General features: G+C 41.4%; 1 protein-coding gene across 2 annotated transcripts in view; it reads right to left on the reverse strand.

Moving 5' to 3' along the window:
• The window catches only part of LOC308145805 (disks large homolog 5-like), a gene marked incomplete at its 5' end in the record, with an annotated part of 31,413 nt that extends 9,886 nt beyond the window's left edge, over positions 1–21,527 (reverse strand). Inside the window, 19 exons of one of the 2 annotated variants that reach the window (XM_080517377.1) lie at positions 112–233; positions 638–779; positions 1,301–1,424; positions 1,715–2,683; positions 2,975–3,067; positions 3,519–3,622; positions 3,736–3,911; positions 4,274–4,398; positions 4,492–4,624; positions 5,113–5,238; positions 5,355–5,539; positions 6,651–6,881; positions 7,539–7,851; positions 8,214–8,470; positions 9,533–9,716; positions 11,378–11,521; positions 11,901–12,054; positions 13,123–13,191; positions 21,230–21,527. In XM_080517377.1, coding sequence (XP_080373503.1) covers positions 112–233; positions 638–779; positions 1,301–1,424; positions 1,715–2,683; positions 2,975–3,067; positions 3,519–3,622; positions 3,736–3,911; positions 4,274–4,398; positions 4,492–4,624; positions 5,113–5,238; positions 5,355–5,539; positions 6,651–6,881; positions 7,539–7,851; positions 8,214–8,470; positions 9,533–9,716; positions 11,378–11,521; positions 11,901–12,054; positions 13,123–13,191; positions 21,230–21,527 — 3,949 coding nt within the window. Of the gene's footprint in view, positions 1–111; positions 234–637; positions 780–1,300; positions 1,425–1,714; positions 2,684–2,974; positions 3,068–3,518; positions 3,623–3,735; positions 3,912–4,273; positions 4,399–4,491; positions 4,625–5,112; positions 5,239–5,354; positions 5,540–6,650; positions 6,882–7,538; positions 7,852–8,213; positions 8,471–9,532; positions 9,717–11,377; positions 11,522–11,900; positions 12,070–13,122; positions 13,192–21,229 lie in introns of both variants that reach the window. The other variant, XM_080517376.1, reaches the window with a different exon arrangement.
• Positions 21,528–25,086: the final 3,559 nt, after the last annotated feature.

Below are 25,086 nucleotides of genomic sequence, written 5' to 3' on the forward strand. Positions count from 1 at the left end.
TAAGAAGAGGGAGAGTGTGCTTTTGTAATTTAAAATGGGCAGACCTTGACGACAAGCAGCAGCTCATTTCAATCAGCTATGACTGACTTAAAAGTAGGACAGCAAACGTACTCAGTCTACTGCTGGAGGGCAAGGAGTTGGTGTTGCGTGTCGTTTGGCTGCAGCTCGTCTCGATCAAGTCCCCGGTACGCTTGTGGCTAAGGTCCAGACTGAGGCGACCTTGATGCTGGGGGCTAAAAGAGAGGGAAAAAGGTCAGTTCAAGTCCCACAGAGGTCAATTACTCAACCCAAAGCAAAACATATTTTGCTCCATGCCATCTGTTCCCCAGATCTAGGGCAGAGTTGACGCCGTTTTGCATAATCACTGCACTGTAAAGGATTTAATAAATCAATGTTCAAAGAAAAGCAATATGAAAGAGAACAAAGATGAATGAACTACAGCGGTATTGTGTACATATATGGCCACATGAAATTTAAATCAAATTGGATTTAACTCCCACAGCTTCAGAATCAATTTACGTCGCAAAGTGCACAAGAATTTATTTAGATTTTTCCAATCACAACACAGACCATCTGCAAAGAGCTTATCAAGGTGAAAATTGCAATTGGCGTAATAAAGAGCAGTGTAACAGAACACCTTGTGTGTGGGCGTGGGGAGGTATCAGAGCTCGGGGGTGGGGGACCGTTGTTCTGGATTTCGTGGCTCCAGGCCGTGTAGACTGGGTTCCTCATGACAGCTGTCACTGCAGGGCACGGGGATAGACCTCGATGAGCTGGGTCTGCAGGAGCACATGGGAGAACCACATCACGCGAAGAACGTCTGCTCGAGTTCTCACTCACTGATATTGAAAGATTAATGCAAAGTTTAGTCAACCTTTGATCACGAGTCATTATCTGGTCAAAACAATGACTGATATCTCAATTGGAGATCAAGAATTATCTCTACAGCATGTTGCATCATTGCACTTTGCAAATACATACCTGATTATTTGTTGTACAAACTATTTCAATCCTTTACAGTCGAACATATGATTATTTAATATAATCCTCCAATGCCAGCATCAGATACAACTTTTCTTTCTGATGCAACACAGCAATAATAATCCTCAACTTGATTAGATTGATGACGAGAACGTGCTCTGAATATTGACCAAGTGAATGAATGAACAGGCTGGAAGATCGACAGTTTCTTTCAGCGAACGAACATTAAGAAGCCTTCTGATGCTGGTGAGAAATTTTAGCAGGAAACTTCTGGATATAAAAGCAAAAGCGATCATAATCAGGTGTCCCAATGACTTACGTGTTGTGAGGTTGCTGTAACTTGGGGGTGCAAATTGCATGCTGTACCGATTAGACCTCATGGGAGAGAAGCGTAACAAGTCCATTGGCTCTGGAGAATGCTGTTCAATAGAGAAACTCTGTACCTGTGTGAAGTGGTCACAAAATCAGCCAAGTTAATTGTTGACCAACACTTACTTTCAACAGACATGTTATATAAAATCTCCATGAAGAGTACATTTAAAATTCAACACAACTTTGAAAGGTTGTTTTGTCCAGTCCTCATCACATTTTATTCATAAATGATGACTTAACTCAGTAGCAAGAAAAGCATTTTAGAAATTCCCAATGGAAGCGCGAGAAAGACGCAGTGTGCTAGAAACTACAGCACAACACGGCCGGATGCCAGATCAGATAAGGAGAGTATCCATGTTACCTGTACGGGAACGGGAGCGGGGATGTGCAGTGGAGTCACATTTCGCCGCAGCGCCGGTGCCGATTTTGGCCGGTACCTCTTCTTTTCCAGCACCTCCGTCTTGCGTCGACTCCCCTCCTCCTCAGCGGGCTTCTTGGAGCCGCTTGCCGTTTCCCCTGAAGGAGCATTAGTGTAATACAGCTGGTGGTCTCCCTCCGCTTTGTCCCGTAGGCTTGTAGCTTGGGCTGGGGAGGCCGGTGGAGTGCCGGTAGTGATGGTGGAGTCGGACGCTGAGCTGTTCTGCTGCCGGTGCTTGAACCTGAAGGAGTCACTCCGGGTTGGTGGAGTTGGGGGTGCCTGAGCAGATTCAGACATCGAGTTCTGTGGCGAATGCTTGGGCAACTGAGAGAGAGACATGTAGTCCAGCTTTGGAGTCGCCTCGGGTCTCCTGAAAGCATTCAGATCAAAGATAGACTTCCTCTGTTTGGGTTTCTTGTAGATGGACAGTTGCGTGCACTCGGGAAGAGAAGCCCCAGCGATTACTTTGGGCCACGTGCCTCCGCATGGCTTGACTGGTTGATCGGGATCTCTGTCCACAGCAGCCCGAGTACTGCCGCAGTCAGAGGGGACAGGGGTGAAGGTGAAGGCGCAATGGTGGAAGTCCTGCCTCCGGTAGCAGAACTCTGGGTGGGGCTCAGAGGGGCTGTGCGTGGTGGAATGTGAGCGGGAGTGTACAGAGCTGCTGGAAAAGGGTTTGTGGTGGGAGTGAGCGCTGCTACTGCTACTTTCCAAGGAGTCGCCCGCATCCTTGCACGTTTCTTCCTCTCTGCTGCCTAAGTCACAGCTACAAGTGTCAGTTTGTGTGGAGCAGTTGTGCTTCGAGTTCCTGCAGCTCCGAGAGTGGACCTCACAGGACTGTAGCCGAGGTATCTTTTCCGAGTCTCGCAAGGTTTCAAACAAACTTTGGCCGGAATAGCTTTGAGGGAGGAACTGTCAAAGAAAAAGGTGGAAAAACACTCACAAGTCACCATCACACAGCAAAACTTTATCCAGTGTGAAAGTCACTTCATGATGCATTGTGAGATAGTCCAAAAAATTACTCATCACACAATGTTCTTCAAAATTTGCAATTGCTGTGCCCACTACATTATTGACGTCATTACCAATCTCTACATTCCCAGAGAGCACCTTATTCAGAAACCGCAGTTTAGGATGAGCACTTGTAAAATTGTCCAACGTGAACGAGACAATCGTGTGCTGAACTCTTACTGGTGTCTTTACCTTCATGAGGGAGATGCTGAGCGAACCGCGGCAGTTCCTCAGCAGAGACTCACATTCGGAGAGCGACTTGTTATCAAGAGCAATGCCATTGATCTGTGTTCACACAAACAAAATTACAACTCACTTGCAAGCACATCATGGTAATTGCAATATTTTACATCTGAAAGATCTCTGATATTGATGATCCACAATGAATTTATGTTACAAAAAAACCTCTAAATAGATTTTAAGAAGTCTTCAATACCGAATTATCAGCTTGTGTGGTCCGAGTGAAGCCTCAAAGTGAAAGAAACTCTCCAATGAAAAATATTATTACAACCACTAATACTTCATGCAAGTACAACTTCACAAATTACAAATATTTGCATTATATGACCACTGTGATATTATATTGCCAAAATACTTGAGTTAGTAAACTATATCTGCAGTGTTATTCTACTCCCTTGTGGTCATTAGAGGGTACTACAGGCTGATGTCTTTCACATATCTTTTTTTGGCATATATTCCTGTGTAGCTTACACCAGTTTTCAAAAGACATACTTACAGCTAATAGTCTGTCACCAACGGTGAGATTGCATTCTCTGGCAGCTGGACTTCCTGCAGCCAAAGAGGCAACAAACACTCCACTTTCCAAACCGATACCACTGTCTGAGAGGTACGAGAGGAAAAACAATAGTTTATATCGACTTCCCATAAATAAATATGTTTATATAAACAGTGGCTTGAATAAGCTCATGTATATACTGGAACATTAAGCCGACCTTTGTGCCCGGCCAGGTTTATCTGGACAGGCGTGACGACCCGTCCGCCCAGCGACTTCCGCCTGCGAACCACCATGTTGATCACTCCTTCTTCACTCTGCACAGCTTTGATCACTTGCTTCCTGTCCTTATTGGTCAGGTCCACATCATTAATCTTCAACAACCAATCATTCACCCTGTACAGGAAGAGGAGAGTGTAGTTTAGCTTAAAGAGCTTGAGCAAGTAAATGAAGAGGCCCTTAAAATAACTAACTGTATGAGGAGAGTTTCATTTAACTGGCCTTAGGTTATGTGGAATATGTGTATACGTAGTATTGAATGCAAGCAATTGTTCAGATTTCTTGTTATTAGTGTTTGAAGATACTTCAGGCCATATTTTATTTATGTGAAATTGCACATAAAGCAATCCAATAAAAAGTTTCATAAAGATCATAGGAATGTTTTTGTTTTCTCCAAATCAAAGTATGAAATTGTTATAATGAGTATAAAGTGCTATGAAATGATGACAAGTCAAGCTATGAGGCAGCAATGCATTTACCTCAGTCTTCCTTCAGCAATACTTCCTTTATCCACCTTTGTGACAAATATGCCACAATCTCCTGGTAAATAGGGATCATTTACCCCTTCTGCAATATCAAACCCAAGCGCCTTCAGATCCATGTCCTGGAATGAAGACATAAGGGTGACATATTCAAATTTGAACCATCATGAATGAATCATGCAATATCCATTTGTGAAAAATGAAGCAGCCCTTACTCTGTGCTTTTCAAACTCTACAACTTCTGTCTCCCACTCCATTGAGTCAGTGTCTATGGCCGAGTCGTGTGAACTATGAGCCATGAGCTGACGGTACCTTGCATCCTGTTCCAACTGGTCATCCATCTTTTCTCTACAGGACGAACAAGGTGCAACTATTCAATTAGCAGCAAAATCCGGTTCAAATCTATACCTTGAGGGTGATTTTCTGAAAACACGCTCTATAAATTGGAAGAACACGACAAGAAACAAGCTTTTTGCTCGTGTTGGTGTGAAGAGTAATGTAATGATATGTTTTGTTGAATAAAATAGCAATAAACAAACAGTTCTGGAATAATCTGTGCATGAAGGAGAGGAACATTTATTTTCAATCATTTATTAGGCTTTTATCTTTTCTGGTATGGCACATCTCAGCACAAACTGGGCTTTATGGGACCCCTAATTGAAAAGATTGTGACTCAATGGCTCCAAGGAGCTCTCTCAACTCCACTCAGTGACATGTTTTTGCCACAGGGGGGCAGAGAAGAATCCAAAAACAAGCAGAGCCCTCATACAAATGGAATATGATGAACAACACAGCAAAAGTCTGGTAAGGAATAAAGGTGTGTGGGAATGACGCACTTTAGCTCCTTGAGCTCTCGCGTAGCGTCGTTCTTCTGCTTCCTCATGTCATCCAGATTCCTCAGAGCATCTGCCAGGTCGCTCACAGCCCTGTCCCTCTCTCGCCGCAGGTTGTCACACAGTGTGCTGACAAAAGTGCACGGTGTTATCAGGCATCACACAAGGCTTGGACATCTATTTCGTCATTTGAACAGACATTTATTTAAATAATAATAAAAAAAAATTTAAAAGCACTTCCTCACCGGATGCTCTCTCTTTCTGCCACTATCTTGTCTCTCTCCTGGAAGGCCCAGTCCCGTCGACACTTGGCCACCTCCGCCTCCTGCACGGCCTCCTTCAGCTCCTGCGAGATGGCCTCACACTGCTTCCGCAGCACCTCTATCTCCTTATTGGCCCGCTCCATGTCCAGGGTGGCAGAGTCTTGTTGCTGAGAAGTACATAGAAACATAGGAGGAAGATGATGATGATGATGATGAAACTGGCAGATCTGTGGCTTGTGTGTAAGAAGGTGTGATATTTGATAAAAGACAAATGTAAGGGTTTTGTTGCAGGGGAAAAGGTCATCAACTCGTAAAATTGTCAAAATGAAGCAGATATTTTTACTAAAACACATTTGAGATGCTGGAGGCTGCATTCATCTCAACATTAGTGCTGTATCAAAAATGCAACACCCTCATTAATTTCAATGAGCCCAAGGCACGCTCCCAGCAGGGATTCTGAAGAAAAGACAGCAGAGAAAAAACAAAACAAAAAAGAATTGTCTGGGAAAAAGTTGCCACTGATTTAACACTTGATGCAAGACCATGCAACATCATCTGACAGCTTGTGCACTTGTGTGAGAAAAAGAAACGACCAAATGTTTTTTTCATTACAAGTATTACAAAAACCTCAACGCAGATTGAATGCACTCTAAATGTTTTACTAAATGCCATTTGAGACAAAAAAAAGTTCAATTAGTAAAGACACAGATAATTTTTCAGAAGAAAACCCCCAATTTATCAGATTCCTGTGAACGAGAAAGCTCCGTCCACAATGTGTAATAGCAACTGTCTGATTGGATTTGTTTGAAATGGGTCAAATAAAGTACAACAAATGTAAATCTCATAAGTCTGTGGCACATGTTCATCTTCTCTTATTCAAAATAACTAAACACTACTTATATGGTGCCTTCACCATGATTGTGTTTCATTGAACAGCTAAACTAATTATATTACACTTCACTGCTTTTGCCATTATTCAGTAGCGGTGCAGTTTTCTTGTTTACATCAGGGTCAAACTGATGCTTCTCACAGTAATTGTTGGTCATTTCCTAATGCAGGACTTTTATTGTAATTAATCTGACAGTCAATGAATGCAGGGATGGGTGCTGCCCACTTTTCCCAACAGAAATCAATGTCTGGAAACAGCGCAGCTGAACAAAAAAAAAAATCCCACTACTACGATGGGGGATGAGATGAAGGGATTACTATCTGTAAAAAAAAAAAAAAAAAAAAGAATCCCTCCATTTGTCATAATAAATCACCAGTCTGTCTGGCTACCTGTCTGGCCTGGTAATACTCTCGCAGCAGCTGGTCCCTCTGGATGATGGCCTCGGTCCTCTCCTTGCGGGCCACATCTCTCTCTTCACGCACCGTCTCAATGTCCTTGCAGGCCTGGTTTAGCTCCTTTTGAGCCTCGGCTTTGTCCTTCACTTCGTGGCAGTATTTCTCCAGCAGCTCATTCTTTTCACAGAGTGCCCGGTCTCTGTCTACCAGTGCTGAAGCCAGTTCCTACACGTCACAAAAACATTGTCAAAAGTCAGAACAAAAGAAAAAGAAAATCAAAACATGACTTCCTCCTTTTTCACCCGTTACATAAAAAGTACTTTTGTTATCGGAACTTTTTAGTGTAATTTAAGCAGAGCAAGTCGTTTAATCATTCTATATTTGAGCCGTCGTCATCTGCTTGCTTCTTGTGTAATAATGAAACCGGAACTTTCTTCACAAGGATGAAAGAAATCTGATTTCTCAGAGAGAAGAGATAGTAGAAACATCCAAGGAGGGAAAAAACCTTTAAAAAAAAAAAAAACTTTTTTTTGTCTAAACAGATATTTTTAGACTGATCATACCCACTTTAGAAGTCACTGTGGAGCCTGTTTTGCATTTATCTTTTCGATGACGTGTGATTACCTTTTGCCCAGCCTAAAGCACTGGGTGTTACCAAAATAAATGAGGTCAAGAACCAACTCAACTCCAGGAGATGCATTGAGAATATAGACATTATGCAATTAGTTATTCTTCATAAGCATATTTACATAAATAATTTACCACACAAAATATCAAAAGCAGCTCCTGTCTTGATGCAACAACCATGTCAAACACTTCAGCATCATATTCAAAGTTGAAAGAGGGTAGAAAGTTATATTAATGGCCCTCTGAAGCTTTTACCTGTCTGAAAGCCTCCAGCTCCTCGCTGGCCACCCTCCGCTCCGAGGACGTGTTCCTGAGCTTGGCCTCTGCCATCTCCAGACCCGTCTGAAGCCGGTCCACTTCTTTGATCACTTGGTCACGCTCGCTCATGATCAAGCGGTATTCGCTGATCACAGAGTCCCGCTCCTCTTTGTACTTCTCAGAGTCCTTGGCTGCTTTCAGCTGCTGGGTCTTGAGCCGAGTCGTCTCCGACTGGAGTCGATCCATTTCTCGCTGCAGCTCCTGATTCTGGGCAGCGGCCTTGGACAGTTCTTGCTGCGTGTTGTCAAACCTGTTCCACAAGAGAAATTGAAGCCGATTTGAGGACACTTTAGTGCAACACAGTTAATGGGTGCTTTGGACCAAAACACTTCAAATCTAACCAAAACGGAAAAAGTGATTATTCTTTGCATCATATAAGAAAACTGAAAAAGAAGGCATATGTGTATTTTCAAAGCTTCATCTGCTGTGGATTAGGCACATTTTAAGCACTGTGCAAATTCGACTTTGGCGCTAAACTCAAGTACTCAGTTTGTAGCATAATTTCCTGCAACTGCTGGCCGTCATTAGTGTTTTTATTAACAGCTGCTGGGTTCGAGTGTGTGGCTTTGAGGGCAGCCGATTTTGTGCGTCTGCGTTATTTTGCAGCTTAACCTTCTTATAGAAGAGGAGTACTGCTGCTGATAGTGGATGGCAGCGTCTCTCTGTTTTAGCAGCATGTCCAGCTGTTTCTGCAGCCGGTGGTTCTCCTCTTCGGCATGATCCAAACGACTCAGGTCTGCGTTGTGGCTGGCCGTGTTTTCATTGTAGCGCTTCCTCAGGGCCTCGTAGTCCACCTTTATGGCATCCAGCTTGTCCACAGCTGTGTCATACAGCTTGTTAAGGACATCAGACGAGCCTTCTCTCATCACCTGCAAATGAGAGTTCAGACACCTCACCCCAATAAGTACAATGGGAATACTGCCAAGCGATTACTGGTCACAGCAATACAAAGTTAAAATGTTCATGGGTACATTTTTGAATAGCATCTGCTATTCAGGTTAGCTTTAATCATAAAAGATTTACACACACACATATATATATATATATATATATATATAAATAAAAAGACTTAGCATGTTGCCAAAGAAAAATTGGCAAACCTATTTCCTTAAGTAAGCAATTAAAGCTTGGGTACTTGACATTGTGCTGAATTAGCAGGTCAGAGCAAGAGAGACTCTCTACAGTTGACAGGTTTTGCTCTACTTAATAGGCAAACCAATGTAGAAATTGCAATGCTGCTTTCTTTAGTTTTCTTTAACAAGACTGTGAAACTGTCGCCTCTTAAAGAAAACAAGGTTCTTTTTCTCAGCAATGTACACATCTGTGTATTTAAAGTTACCCCACCATCTTTAAATGTTGTGCTTTCTAGGGGAAATGAAGCCACCTCATACAACAGAAGCTACAGTACATGTAGTATAAGCTGGCATTCACCACATACACAACAGACGTAACCTTTGGACTGAAATCTCTGTGCAATTTTGGCTTTGGCTGAACAGTCATGTTATCCAATGAGGACATAAGCTCTGGAGACACCAAGATTTCCTCAATGATTATATAATGCATTGCAAATTATTCAGTGAAACAACCTCCCGACTATGGCGAAGCCGACTATACATCAGACTCGGTGAACGTGCACGGGTTCGGCCTTTTCTCCAATTTGAAAGAAGGCTTTGACTGATGGCGACATCGTGAGATGACCCCATATGCCTGACCCCATTTGTCTGAACAGCCCGAGACATGATGGTCAATAAGACAAAGATGAATTACCTCCTGCCTCAAACAGCAAGATCCAACTTATTACATTTCATTGTCATTCACTCGAGAAACTTCAGTGAATATACACAACAAGCACTAGTTCATCATCTCTTGGACGTTTACGCCCTTAAACGTGTAGGAATGAATGGTGATGGGACGACCCGTCTCACTGGTACCTGCTGGTGCAGCATCCTCATATCAGCCACCTCCCTCTGGTCGTCTTCATGTAGCCTCCTGAGCTCCTCGCAGGCTTGTTTCACGTGGTTGTGCTCCCTGACCAGCTGGATGTTGTCTTGTCTCACTGCCTCCATCTCATCTTTCAGCTGGCCGTGCTCGCCTGCCAGACGGCTGTGCAGTGTGCTGTGGAGGTACCGCAAGGAAGAAATCAAACAGTGGACGCTACCAGCTGTGCTTAAAATCGGCATTACAGAACTAAAAATATAGCAATTCTCTTTGTGCCAACAAATATTGAATAATTGGTTATCGTCTTTATATATTCCACACAAGAAAATTAGGAATGACTTTAATTCAAAAAAGCAATCTGATGATTTCATCACTAAGCACAAGTGACTTTACAAACCCACACATGCTTATTTTGAATTGCCATTTATGTTCTTGGAGAAACTTTTCTAATATTTACTTTAGAGTGACTTTAAATAGGTTGTACATTAGTAAATAACAGTTCAAGCAAAGGTATCCGAATCCTTTAGACTATGGTACTTCTCTTCAAGGACCTAAAGACAATCATATGCCCATTGTTATCCATGGTGCCAGTATGACCTGTGACTGTTACACAAACCAGGATACTGACGTGGAGCAAGGCAATCAAAATATAAATGCACTGCACCGTCAATCAAGGGAAGGGAGATAAGAAGTCCAAAAACATACAACAACGGCACCATAAAAGCAAAGGAGATCCTTGTTTCATGTTGTTGGATTGTAATCATGGAGCAGGTGTGGTTTTGGATCACACTTTATTGCATTATAAAACAGGTTCATTGACGACACTGGACAGGAAATCGGCGCTCGGAGCACAGCAGATGCAAAATGTGAGGTCTCTGGTCAAAGCTCTAAACTGACAAATTAATGAAAACAGGACATAATTTAAATTCCTGCTTCCAGCAGATAAAGTACTCCAAGGTTTGTGCAATGATTCGCAGTATTTGGGGAAGGTTGCTGCAGACAAAATACATATGTTAAGTAATATGTCCATCAGGGCTACTGCAGTGTTAGAACTTCCATGTTAATATATGTTAAATTAACACTGCTTCACCTGGCTGTTGAGGAAGCAAAATATTGGATGTCGATGAAGATGTACAGAAGCCGACAGCACAAAAATAAATGAAGTGACCCTCTGATGTGCAAACGGGGCCCAGAAGGAGCGGCTTAAACGTGACAATAATCCTTCATCTGTCTGTTTGCATTGGGGGGCCAGATGTTGGTCCCATACACTTTGGAGACAGTATGGCGTCATGAAATCACACAAATGGACCAGCCTTCCCTTCCTGTCAACTCGTCAGAGCTTATTTCCCTCAACAACAAATGCTCTGCTGATAGCATTATCCTCATGCCACAGATGCCGTGCCATGCTTGCAGTGGTCAGATAATAATTACCGAGCATTGCTTGGCATAAACTCTTCAAGAGGGACATTAAATGTATTGAGGCAATTCAGCCTGTGTCCTCAACTTCTGGTATGGAAAGATATTGTGGAATTTGAGCAGCGAAAAGACTTGATCCTTATTTGAAGCAACCTTAAAAAGTAAATTAGATTGATGGAGGGCAGAAAGGATTTTCTTTCAATGCTTAAATCACCAGCTTTTGAACGGGCAAAAAGTCTTCATCCCTATTACTCTCACAGAAAAATAAAATCTGTTCTATGCGATCTGCTATGAATATGTCCGAGGAGGAGGAGGGACTGAACATCAGCAAAAACCCTGCAGGCTGAGCATGAATGCATACAGCACAAATGCACCGGCTGTTAAAAAATTTACAAAGTCCCTGTAGTAAGCTTTCCACTTACTGGTAGAAGTCTGCTTTCTTCACAGCCTCCTCGCACCTCTTCAGCGTGGTGCTATGCTGGTTCTGCAGGGATTGCAAGTCCGCCATCGCCTTCATGCACTGCAGCTTTAAACGCTCATAGTCATGACCCGCTTTCGAGTTTGGTCTATTTTGGAAAGAGGGGAGAAGGAAGGGAAACAACATTGTGATGCATGAAAATTAAGTTTTAAGACACCACATGGGGTGACGTGAGCAGCACGAGTTTAAATAAACATCAAATGAAACTTTGTGCTTTTGGGAGCACAGGGAAAATCGTCCGTCGTTAAAATTGCATGCTCACCCCTTGTTTTACAGAGTTGAGCACAGATTTTTTTTAAACAATTCCGGCTCACGCAAGATTGTTGCTGTTTACTTGATTTTAAATGCCGAGCAAATCAGAAAGCCTCCTTTCACAGACTGCAAGTACACATAAAAATCACTGCCTTTTTTTCCAAAGCAAACATTTACAGTTAAGCGTAGAGGGGCGCGGGAGCACGGAACAGTACCTGCAGTCATCGAAGGTAGTTCCAGGTGAGGAGAGCGCGAGGCGTTTGCGTAGTTCGTCCCTTTCACGCGTCACATGCCGCAGCTGAAACAGAATGGTCTCCATCTTCTCGTTCACCTGATGGCCCTCCATGTGAGCGGGCGGCGGGGAGGAGGCTTGACCGGGAGTACCTGCGTGAGTCAGCATGTCACTGCTGGCATGGGCTGGTCACAGATATAAAATGCTGGCAGGCCTTGCTGCAGCTTCATCAAGCATTTAAAAAAGAAAAAAATACGTGCACAGGTTTGGAGAGTGCACGGTGAAGATTCTTATATTGGAGTAGTTTTTTTACGGTATTGTTTTTGTCAACCTCAATTACCTTTCACCCCTCTGATCAGTAATTGGCTTTTGTTTTTCATGTTACGCCTCATGTACCTGAATCAGTCAGTTATCTTTTATCTTAGAAAGGCAGCAGATTGGATTCAAAGGTCAACCCCCCCCCCTCCCCCGACACATGTTCAATGATGTGGTACTAATATTAGAAAACTAAACATTTGTTCAGTATCAGAATTCCATGGCTCGATTCTCATGCACTGTTGATCCCTTGCACTTCATCACATATCTTGTAGTCACTTTAAAACTCTTTGACACAAGATGTACGTCTCGTATTTAATTCCACTGAATGCTTGATTAAAAAGAACAAATGGAAGAGGAAAAAAAAGTGACTGTTCGAAAAGCTCAGAAGTCTCAGGCTGAACTTGTTTTGTTAACCAATTGCTATTAAGATAGACCCAAACTCTAAACAATCCTTTAGAGTGCAGTCAAACATCTAAAAATGGCATGACTTTGAATCATGCTTGTTTTTTCAAAGTCAAAATCAGTTAGATTGTTTTTTTTCATTATTCATCCACATATCCAGATATAGTCATTACCCACAGCACTTGTGAGTATGTCGCACAGAAATCCAACTACTAATCTACCGCTGCAGATTCTGTTTCTCTCAAAAACAGCACAGACTGGTCAAATCCTTTCTCCCTCATAGAATGACTAAATGAACTGTGGTGCATGTGTGGGGTTGGAGGGTTTTTAAATCCTTCTCACATCTGTATAATCACTTGCATGTGCTCAGAGTCTAAACATCCACGAACCAGTGGCGATTTCTTTATAAAGTGTGCTTAGTTCCTGACGATCTGTTCACATTGCATGGCTTTGAATTTGACCACGGCCGTGAGCGCCACACTCACCTAAGCTGCTGAGGGAGCTGCTGCTTTCCGAGTCTGACGGCATGGTGGACAAGACGCTGTAAGTGGACCCTGCGAGACAAACAAAAACATTAAAGTCAGCCCGGAGCGTACTCGACCATGTCTGCATTATAGGCAGATGATTATCTCCAGCATTGTGTGCTACATCAAGGCTGTAGAGCTTGGGTTACATTCGGGAGCCTTTGCTGAAAAAAAAGGCCAGCTGGGGGAATAATAAGGTGGGACTTTCCCCAACTTGGTACTACGAGCCTGTGGGCTGACAGCAGAGTGTAGCTAATTATCAGTTGGGCAGGAGGCTTGAATACTGACTAGCCAGGGCCCCAAAGAGGCTGCAGCCTTAGAGCTTCTCCTTTTATCTCCTCTGACAACATCACACGGCCCCCCCCCTGTGAAAGCCCCTTCTTTTATAGCCTACAGTGATTCATAATTAACTGTACAGAAAGGACATTTCAGCACAACAGCAGGCTTTATGAGGATGATCATGTTATTTGATAAATAAGTGTAAAAGTAATTGTCAAGAGGGATTTGGGGGACAACCATCACAGCTGAGTAACTTTTGATTTATGACACTTTGTGTATATTTTACATAACAGGGAGGGAATATTTATATAGAGTGAGTAACTTTAGAGAGTTGTTTTTAAATCCAAGCCTATATTCATTTCTTTAGAAAATGTTACATTTTATTTATTAATGACAGTAGGGATGTCGCAGTCATAGAACAAACCAATTACCGTATCTACTATTGTTTGTTTTGCAACAAATTATTGTGCAAATATGACAAGAATGATTATGCATCTTATTTATAGACAACCAATTTCATTATGATATTGTGCCAATTAACCACTTTGTCTATAAAACTAAAAGGCAATATAAGAATTTACTTATCAGACAATCTGGATTGAGGCAGAAGTGGGTTCTTGGCATTTATTGAATCATCTGCCTGAGTGCACAAAAGAGAAAGAAATGGAAGCAAGCAGATCGCCAACTGTAAACATAGTGAAAATATGATGTATGCAACTTCGCAAAGTTGTCCATTGTTTTGCAGGTGGTTGGCCAATTTGTGGACTTGCAATCCGACTAATGCTGAGGTCAATGATGTTGCAGATCACCTGCATACCGAAGACATGGAGGAGTCAACTACACTCCCATACATGTGAACAGTGATAGAGATATAAGTCGCATTATAACTGTAAGCATAGCATGACATTTGGTATGTTGAAACGAGTAGTTTCAGTCATCACTGAAAAGTATTTCACCAGAGAAACCAGTGATACTAGAAGTCTTACGGAGAGAGTTCCTATAGAAAAAAAATTTTTTAAGGTAAGATTTTATAATTAAAAAAGTTTATCCATCAGTGATATTCACAATATTGTTGCACAGTTTGAAAATGTATCAATATTGCAATACAATATGCAATATTCAGAATGGTGAAAGACTGAACTGTGAAGTTTACACGCATTATGCATTCATGGTCTGCAAATTCAAAATGAGAATTTTATTGAAAAGTATAAATAATCACTTGGTTCGCAAAAGTAATCAGAAAGCTTTTACTGATTGACAATTCCTGGTGGTAAAGGAGCACAAAAATCAAGGAGAAATAAACAAAAGTAAATATAGTTCACTAAATGCTCCTCCTCTGAAATGCACACATGATGTAGTTAAAAAACCAAAACAAACTGTTTACGCCCAGTGGTGCAGTTGGGGGCCCCGCTGGGGGGTGGTGAAGGTTAGAAAAAGAGCACAACAAATCTCAAAGTACAAAGACTTTAACATGATCTACTGAAACCTTTGTTTTCATTACAAACCAAATCATTGAGATCTAATAGTGCATACCACATGTTTACCCTGCGTCATCCAGCAAATTGACACCCGTATCACAAATCACTGTTGATATGAAGATTTGTAAACATGTAAGAGATTTCATCATCAGTCACGCTTTTCTAAGCCAAGATGAAGTTTCTCTTTCAACTGTGAAAAAGCACACAATTCAGATTTTGCATGAATGCAAATTAAATAAATCATTTGAGATTCTTAACCATTATCAGCTCATCTCTAATGCTTTGCTTGTTGAATTGTTTGAAGTCTACTTCCCTTTTCAGTAGCAAAATCAAAAGACACTGCAACAAAACAACTCAAAAAGGATGAATCTTTATGATGCTGCTGAGGTTAAAAAAAAAACAACACACAACTGCAGAGGCCTTGATGAAACCGCCAGCAGTGCACATTTGCTGAGATCTTACTTGGCCGTGGAAAGAGAAGCTTATAGTTCAGTTAAATCAGCAACTTGCATCCCTGATGTAGAGTCTGGTGTAGACTTGGAGCAGGAGCATGACAAACGATCCTATTTACCCACGTCCCAGTCCTCTAAATCAATCCCTGGCTGGCCTGGTTCCCACTAGCTAAAGGAGACTATGAGTTGAGACTACAAGGAGCCCAGCTAACATGGCTCACCCCCTTTTCCCAGCGAGGGACTGAAAGAAGGGAAAAAAAAAAAAAAAAAAAAAGACTGATGTGCCTCAGGAGCTGTGGCATCCCATGGATCAAGCACTCTTTGTTCTCGCGCTAGCTTAAGTTTCCCATGACTCTGAGCACAAGAGTACTTCAATGGGCAAGGTGCACTGTGCAGCGAGGTCCAGGTCATATGACTTCCACGAAGGGAAAAAAGCAAGCGAGCTATGACAGTGTGACCCTCACCACTCAGGAGCCTCATTTAGGTTGAGCCCTTAGTTACAGTCACAGCCACTTGGTAATCACTCGTCATTAATGTTTTACTGGTGTACCTCAAAAACGAAACGGAAAGTGGGCACTCGGTCTTCTGTAAGAGGGTTTAGTCAAGAGTTGAAAGATCTAGTCTGTCAAAGCTGAAAACAGGAGCTCTGACACAGTGCTGATATAATCTAAAAATCGCATCTGGCACTATGATCCACTGATAATGAAAAAGTGAAAGGAAAAAAAAAACAACATTCTGGACAGTTGCCCCTCTCGCAAAAAAAAAAAAAAACTTGATCAAAAACTCCGACCAGGGAGCTTATTTGTGTGTGATTTTAGCAACTGATTGCAAAACAAAAAACAAAACAAAGCAAAGGCACATTATGAGCTGAGCTACAGTGTGGAGTCTTGTCCATTTAGTTTCTGGGAGTCTTAAAACAGTTTGGAAGCAAGATAATTCATTCCCCTAGTGTCATATTTGTAAACTTGAAGTATATGTAAAGTGGGAAAAAAAAAAAACATGGCCATGTGAAGAAATAATTGATTAACTTCAGTAACTACAAAAATCTTTTTTCTACAACAAAGGATCAGGTTCGTTTTTCTACAGCTCAACGTCACAAATTGATGGGCAGAAGATCAAGGTCTGAATCTGGGTTAGGGCTTCACTGTGCAGTTTGCATGTTTTCCCTGTGCAGTATCTTGTCAGTTATTCTAACCAGTATGCCTTTTGGACTGTGTGGTTAAACCAAGTTGTTTGTAGGTGCAAGACTGTGCAGTTTTTCTCTCCATTAAGACTGACAGACCGACAAAATGTCCAGGGTCACCAGGGTCAGCTCGGAGTGGCTCTAGCTTTCTGCAATCCAAACTTCAAGAAAGCATGATGGAAGCAAACTGAGGAGCTTATAAATATTTCACTCGTAGTTGTATAGCAGAAAAAGGACAGACTATGCTAAGAACAGTAGTACCAAGGACTTCAGTTCAATCCCGTCAGTCTACGACATGCAAAATCTACAGGCAAAGAAATGAACAATCCTTTGTTTTCATATACACACGCCATTTCTATGCAAGACCTTGTTGGAATAGTCATGTTCAACATCTTACCAGATTCCATCACAGATGCAGTTATAATAGCATATTAATGAAAGTCATGCATTTATTAAGTTTGATGCTTAAATTTGTAATTCTACCCACACCAGTGTCCTGGCTTGAGAGATGCAAGGCTGCTGTGAGAGGTGGCTCAGCAGTGTTATACAACCATAGTCGGTGTTAATGACACATGTGTGCCTCTTTCAAAGAATAAGCTGGATGCATTTGCCTCGATGTTAAAGCCTGGCTTTCAAAATGTTTTAATATCAAAAGATTCCACAGCAAACATTAAAGTTCACTCATGTCTTTTCTTTATTTTCCTGACCAGTACATTTTAGATTCTCAGTGAAGGCATCAAAACTATGAATGAACATGTATGAAATTATGTAGTAAATGGAATATTGTGAAATAACTCAGAACACGTTTTAGATTCTTGAAAACAGCCACCCTTTGCTTTGATTACTGCTTGGCACACACTTGGCCTTCTCTCGATGAGCTTCATGAGATCGTCATTTGAAATGTTTTTCACTCCACAGCAGTACCTCGTCAGGGTTTATTTGTCTTCTTCTCAACAGGGTTGGGAATATAAGATTTGTGTTATGCAAAATTCAGGTTGGGACACAGTCGGCACCCCTATTTGACAACCGCTAGAATTCATATTATTAACCAACCAGGTGAGCGAAGGGAAACAAAAGTCCATTACTTTAAGAAGTCAAGATCAGTCGGTTAGGAAAATTGCAAAAAACTCGAATGTGTCTACAAGCGCAGCCACAAAATCTATCAAGATCACCCTCAAATTAATGCCCCGATAAGTGCCACGCAGAGTTCTAGTAGCAGACATCTCTTCATCAACTGTTAAGAGGAAACTGTGTAAACCAAGCCTTTAGGGTCAAATAGCTCCAAGGAAGGGTTAGAAACACAAGGAATGGACCTTAGACCAGTGGCAATCTGTGCTTTGGTTTGACAAATCTAAATTTGAGAGGTTTGTTTCAACAACTGCATCTTTGAGCGACACAGAAAAGGTGAACGGATGGTTTCTATATGCATGGTTGCCACCTGGAAGCATGGAGGTGTGTTGTTGTGATTCTTTGCTGTGGCAACACGGTTGGGGATTTATTCAAAATTGAAGGCACACTGAACCAGCATGGCTACCACAACATCCTGCAGTGACATGCCGTCCCATCCGGCTTGCATAGTGTTGGACCATCATTTACTTTACAACAGGACAATGAGCCCAAACATGCCTCCAGGCTGTGTGAGAGCTATTTGACCAAGAAGGGGAGTGATGAGTGCTGCCAGATGATCTGGCCTCCACACTCACTTGACCTAAACCCCCCAACGGGATGAGTTAGAATGAGATGGAGCCCAAAGTGAAGGTAAAAGGGACAAGAAGTGCTCAGCATCTCTGAGAATGCCTTCAACATTGCTGAGAAAACCATTTCAGGTGATGACTTCATGAAGCTCATTGAATGAATGCGAAGAGTGTGAAAGACTTAAAGGGTGGCTATTTTGAAAAAAAAAATCTGAAACATGTCCTGAGTTATTTAACTTTTTTGTTTGTTTACTACATACTTTCAAATGTAAACAGAAAAAAAAATTGAATGAGAACATGTGTCACAGCTTGACTGGTAGAGTACATCAATAAATATTGATATATTGAATATTCCAAATTGTTCACATGGGTTGCCTTTGTGAAATCTGGTGACTGTTGACCAATCTTACAATTTCGTCAAGATTGCAGCTGTTCCAGTACTTTGAGCTATCTGACTACGAGTTTTAAGATTTGTATACTATCCAGTAAAAGCAGCCTCAGTTGTCCGTCTCGTCTACCATACGATGCATTCAGGCACCATTCCGATTCAAGGCAAGCCGTTTTTGGCACAACTCGGTGCCTATAACACAATCACTGCAGTAATGTGCACAAGAGACAAGAAAATAGATTTGAACAAGAAAACTAAGCATTCATGTGGCTTTTGCCACAGTGACACACGTCTGTAGAGGCTGTTCTGCGGAAACAGAAGTGAACTGTTTGTGAGCTGTGCAGAAGACAAACAACTGAATGAAATGCACTGTTCCCACACATCAGCATGTTTTTTATTTGGAGTGAATAAAAACCTACTGAAGTGAAATGCTGTGATATAAAGTCAACTTGCTGACTCTGCATTAACAACAACACCCTCAATCCATTAAAATCGTGAATACAAAAAAGAAATGCATCTTCCTCGTGGATTTCACTCCCCTGCTCCTGAGCACCTGGCCTTATTTTCCATTTCCACAGTACTGCCAAGTCGACACCCATAATACACACCCTGATGATGAGCTGCCATTGTGTTATTGTTAATCAAGAAAAGGTGAAAACAATCCGTAAACAAAAGCCCTGGCGCTGCAGGCTCATTAAACTATAGAATATCCTCGTTATTTCAAGAAACAAATTATCCTCCACGAACACACACTTTTCCATGCTTAAGTTGCAATATTGTTCTTGTCGCTGATGGATCATCGACAGATTATGTTTGTTGTTGACGTTTGACAACATGCCAGTGTTTACTGGCTATGCTCCCGACTCCTCACAGCTCCCTCATGAAGTGACCATACTCCTATTAACCTGAAGGATTTTTGGTGACCTGGGAGTAATCTGATCAGGCTCCTGACGGCGCATATTCATAAACCAACACTGAAACAAGCTCCTGTTTTCCTGGGGAAAGGCCCGTCTTTTGGCTGTGCAGTGGAGGAACCTGTCTGCCCAGTAGCAAAAGGCAACTCAACCCATTTGTGTGACTACCAACAGGGAGTTGCACACAACACGACAGCACTGCGACTATCCCAGAACACGCTCGTTTACAAACCTCTTCACCGGAACAAAGCCTATCAGCGCTCAGCTTTGCGCGATTGTGAAATGTAGCGCAAAAAAAAAAAAGTCAGATAGCTCAGAAAGGTAAGCCAAGTCCGCAGCTCCGGTTCTATAAATAATGACAGGATAAATGCATAATTAACACCTCATAACTCAGCTCACTGCATACGGCATGATAGCCGAGAGCAGACAGAGTAAATGTTGGTTATGAAACAAAGATGCATTTCAATGTGCATGCCCACTGCTCAATAGTAAAATGATGCAGTGTACACCGTGCAATGGATATCAGCAAGAATATTAAGTTTTAGATTGCAAATCATTTCATCTTACACTCAACATAATGGAGGGTGGGGGGGTGTCTGCTTAGCTTTATCTAATTTGAAAGCATTATTGAGGTACTCACTAGAATTCAGTGACTGCACCTCAAAAGAAGGACAATCATTCAAAATGATAATACAAAATGAACTGAACCTAAGGTAAACATGGACACAGAATTAGAAAATGTAGTAGGTTAGAATGTTATATTTGTATAAATTCAGTATAATACAGTGTTGGGTGGTAGAACAAAAGCACACACTGACAAAACCATGAATTGGAAACAACTAGGCCTTCTGCAGATGTGTTTTTGCATATGCAAGAGGTTATTCTGAAGACAGCCAGAGCAGAACACTGACAATTAGTCAATGCAGCTCCAGTAATGTATTACTCTGCTCTCCATTTCTAAGTTATAAAAAAGCAAAAAGATCTCACTGTAGCTTGTGGCAAAAAACATCTACATGTTTAAAAACGCATACCACCAATAAATGCAACTGTTTGACGGAGCAAACAGCTTTAAAAGGTCTAAATAAAGTAATTTCTAGTTACATATAATTTAAAAAAAACGTATCTATGATGTCATACTTCGTGTAACACTAAAGCAGGCCACGACGCAGCGAGTACTTAATGCTTCACTCATTCATTTGACTGTCAGTAGGTTATTGATCGTGTCCAACTCACTCACTTCGGGCAGCACTGCCTGACACCACATTGATTGTTTCAGCCTTTTTAGGTCCATTAAATACTTTCACAAAAGGCCAGCAGCCTGTGCTTTTTAGTGACAAGGCAAATGAAACAAGCGCAGTAGTGTAAGTGTAAATAGGCATCAGGTCACATGATTGTGCAGACCCCCCCCCCCCCCCCTCTCACTTTGCTTTTATACTTGCCCAAAGGAAAAGTCATGCCCTTCATCAAGTTGTCATATGGTCAATAGCCCAAATGTTAGTTAGATCATAGTGAGAGAAAGATCGAAAAGAGGTTGGCTCGCACCCAAAACAAACACACTGGTCCTCTCAAAACACTGCATAATCAGAAGTGAAAGGTGCAAAGACTCCCGAGCCCCGTGCACTTTAAAACACGGAGTTTCTCTCCAGTCGATTTTGTCACAAACTCTGAATCAGTTCTCACCGGCTGTGTGATCCACTGGTCCGGTGCCATTGAGCAGCGCGGAGTGCAGGTGAGGGTGCGTCGTCTCCAGAGCCGTGCAGAACTCCGCGAAATGGTCCCGGTCCTTACTCAGCAGGATCTTGAGCAGGAGGTCCACTTTCTCCGGGCTGGAGGTGCAGTTGTGCCCCAGCTCGAAGCGCTCGGACTGGCTGAGGGTCCCGCGGTGAGCCAAAACATCCACGACTCGGTCCGCATCTGTTATCGACTCCACCAAGTTCTGGTAGCATTTCTCCAACAACTCTTTATGCTTGGGCTCCATCTCTAACCCCCCCTTCCACTCTCCACCCTTCGTGTTTAGCAAAGCGCACCCCCCTCCCCGGCCCCTCTCCCAACTTTACTTCGGACTACTGCCGCGACTCGGAAAAACTCGCCCGCTCGGGACGTTTTTCAACCCGAACTGAAGGATACACCAGAAGTAGCCATATTTGTTGCCCAAGGCTGTTGACTGCTCGGAGATGACAACACATTTTACCCCCAAACCGCCGCCGCTCCGTCCTCCCCGGAACAAAAACACGCCGAGAGACGGTCCCTGCCTCTTCAAGCCCCGCTCTGCCTCCACGGAGCCGCTACATGTCGAGTTGTTTCGACTTGTTCAGGACTGGTCGAAACTCTTCGGGAGCCCTCGGAGTGAGAGCTCCGCCATGTCTCGGCGCTCGAGCAGCTGGAGCTCTGTGCCAATCATATTTCCGCGCAGTGGACATTTAAGGTAAAGGTGGGCGGGGCTTCGCTGGCGCTCGCACCTGGCTCCCCCGCCGCCAAATATTATGCGTTATGACCACCGAGTTACGGTGTCTCCCAGTTCCCCACATGTCAATTCACACATTGTGGCAACAAAATCTCACACTTTCTGTTTTAATTACTGATGCACTCAACAAATCTGGTGTAATGTTCTTCATGTGTTGTTTTTTTTGTTGTTTTTTTTTTTTTATTACAAGTTCGTTTTATAGTTCACAGCAGACGTACTTTATAGTTTTGGCGCATTGTTCTTTTATGTTTTATTTAATGTAAAGATTTCGTGTGCTTTCATTAATGTTATGGCATTTACATTAATGGTGCACCACCACCAAGTGTTCCCTGAGTAGGAGGAAACAAGGGGAAGCGTCTTTTAGTTCCTATGCTTCGAACCTGGGGAACAAATTTTTCTGAACACCTGAGGACTGACGACACGATCACTTCTTATAAATCAGGCCTTGAAACACTATTATTTGCTCAATCTTTCTAAATAAACAATAGATTTGACTTATTTTATGACCTTTACCTTGATTTTCATTAGATTTTTTGATTTTAATTGTATTTTCTTTTTGATGCCTTTCGGAAAACAGATTCTATAATCTTTATCACTTCACATTAAAATTCTGATTTGCCTCGTTTCCTTTAATTCCTTGTCAAGCACTGTTAAATGCTCTATATCTAAATGTTACTATATAAATACCTATGCCTTGCCATTAGTGATTTTGCATTTAACAATTCTTATGCTTTTTTCTTACACTTTAAAATGTGTTTTAAATGCTGTTTATTGCATATGCGCATTGCAGTATTGCTGTGTTAGAATTTCAAGCAGTTATTTTCTTTCAAGTTAAAGTTATGATGTAATTTTTTTAATTGCAAATTCACACTACTACAATTTAGTACATTTTATGATTATTGTTATTGCAGTTGCACTTTACAGTTTAGTGCAATGAATTTTCTGTGTTTTATGTAAATGCACTTTGCAGTATAAATGCAATTTTCATGCAATTGTTTGCCTTTGGGCCAAGTTTTAGTCTACATGTGCACTGGTGTGTAATTGGTGTTGTAATGCACTTTGTCTTCTCGTGTGTCTCCTAGCACGTTATTGATTAGTTATTTCATTGTAATACACAAAAGGCAGTTTACAGATTATTTTTATGCAATTTGTACACATATGGATGTCCTTATGTGGAATGGTAGGAATATTTATGAGTGCATCATCAAGACCTACAATCTTTTCTGTCATATGTGTGAATGCTGCCATGTTAAATGATGTCGACATTTCTTCTAAAATGTTCCATTAAGTGAAAGTCGAAAGTTACAGAGCATTTGGAAGTATTTTCTCTTAAAAGTCATAAATGCACAAAAATACCCAATCCTGGTATGCATATTGGGAAGTGACTATGTTTTGAGTTGTATTTCTAAACATTTACAAGAAAGAAACAAACAAGAGAATGTTAGTTGTTGTAATTATTATTATTATTATGATAGTTACTATCATCATCCACAACAATTAGTACTGCATGTTAGGGTTAGGGTTAGAAAAGTCAATAATTTATATTTACTTGGAGTTAAATGTAATGTTGTTGGTACATAATGCAAAAAAGCACAGTTTTTCTTTGAGTGGCAATTTCAGTTTTGTTTGTATGAAGTTCGTGGTACAGTATAGAGAATATATATATATAGAATATTCTCAGTGCTATGAGAAACACCGTTTAAAAAAAATAGTGCCTAAATCAGCTCAAACATCACAAGTAAATTATGCAGAACTATGCAAAATGTCCCTTGTGGGTTTAATACTATTTGTGTTGCTTCACTGACTTTATTGTTTGCACAAAAGAAAATGCATGAGCAATGCACTTTTACTGCAGCAGATTGCTTTTCAAGTATCAGGGAAATAACACACCATCGGTACTTTTCTTTTTTTTATTGATTACAAGAAAAACACTGCAAGATGTGTTCAGTGCCGGGGTGTTGCATTCTGAACTCTGCTTTTAACGTCCAAGCTTCTGATAACACATGAAAAAAACGAGTGTTGGGTATAACGCCACCTACACATAACTGTGTGATGAACATATCATCAATGAGATATGAAAATTATAGCAATTATCATTTTTGAAGCACTCAACAAAAATTATTTGTGTTTTATAGATGTAAAATAACTGTTGTGGGAAATCCCCCCCAAATAACCCTCTAAAATTCTAAATGGCAATAAAGCATTAGTGGCACAAATATCAAAAGCGCTTCATGTTTAATGATTTTTGTTATGTTTTTCAAATATACCCTGCCACTTTTTAAACATTAAATGAACCATTATGCTATTATCAATCAAGATGTAGCCAGATTGTGACCTTACATGGTGGGAAATAGTATGTTAAAGTATCGCTATGATGAAATGATTTTTTTTTAAATTCTGTCTTCTAATATCACTGATTTGTGTTTGTCTGAACTGACAAAGTCCACATTTTTAATATGATAAATGTGCTCTAAAATCACACAAAGTATTTACATGTGTGCCCCTTGATCCTTTGTTGTTAAATCAGTTTGCTTGTGAATATACACCAGATCTATTGATGTGAAGAGAGTGAATAGAACTTGTTCTCCCACTCAGACTATAGTTTTCTGGACAAAACTGAAGCAGCAACAGTTCAGCAGCCCTGTAAATATTACAGCATTACAAACCATGTATTTATTGATTTGAGTTTTGCTTCCTGAAGCCTCATCCGTTCCCTGATTCCAGCTAATGGCACAACGGAGGCCTCCTGCGCTTCCGAGCAGGTTGTAATTTCATTATAAGAACAATCCAAATGCTTATATTTCATGATTTGATCTCTATTCAGAGCAGATTTATACCTCCAGATCAGAGATGCCCGTTTATCATCTGGACCGTCCCTTGACACTACTGTGCCAGTCTGTGAGCTTTCTTCTGCTCCACATAATCCATCCGATCCCACAGGAGGCAGATGTCACGTAAAACTGAAATCCTAAAGAAACAAGTAATCCAGAAGCAGACAATCAAAGTATAATCTATATGTGTTTATCTGTTGCCTTGGTGTAAACACAGCTGAAATGAAGAACCATGGGAAACT

Source organism: Blennius ocellaris, assembly GCF_963422515.1.
Source record: "Blennius ocellaris genome assembly, chromosome: 21".
Classification (NCBI taxonomy): domain Eukaryota; kingdom Metazoa; phylum Chordata; class Actinopteri; order Blenniiformes; family Blenniidae; genus Blennius; species Blennius ocellaris.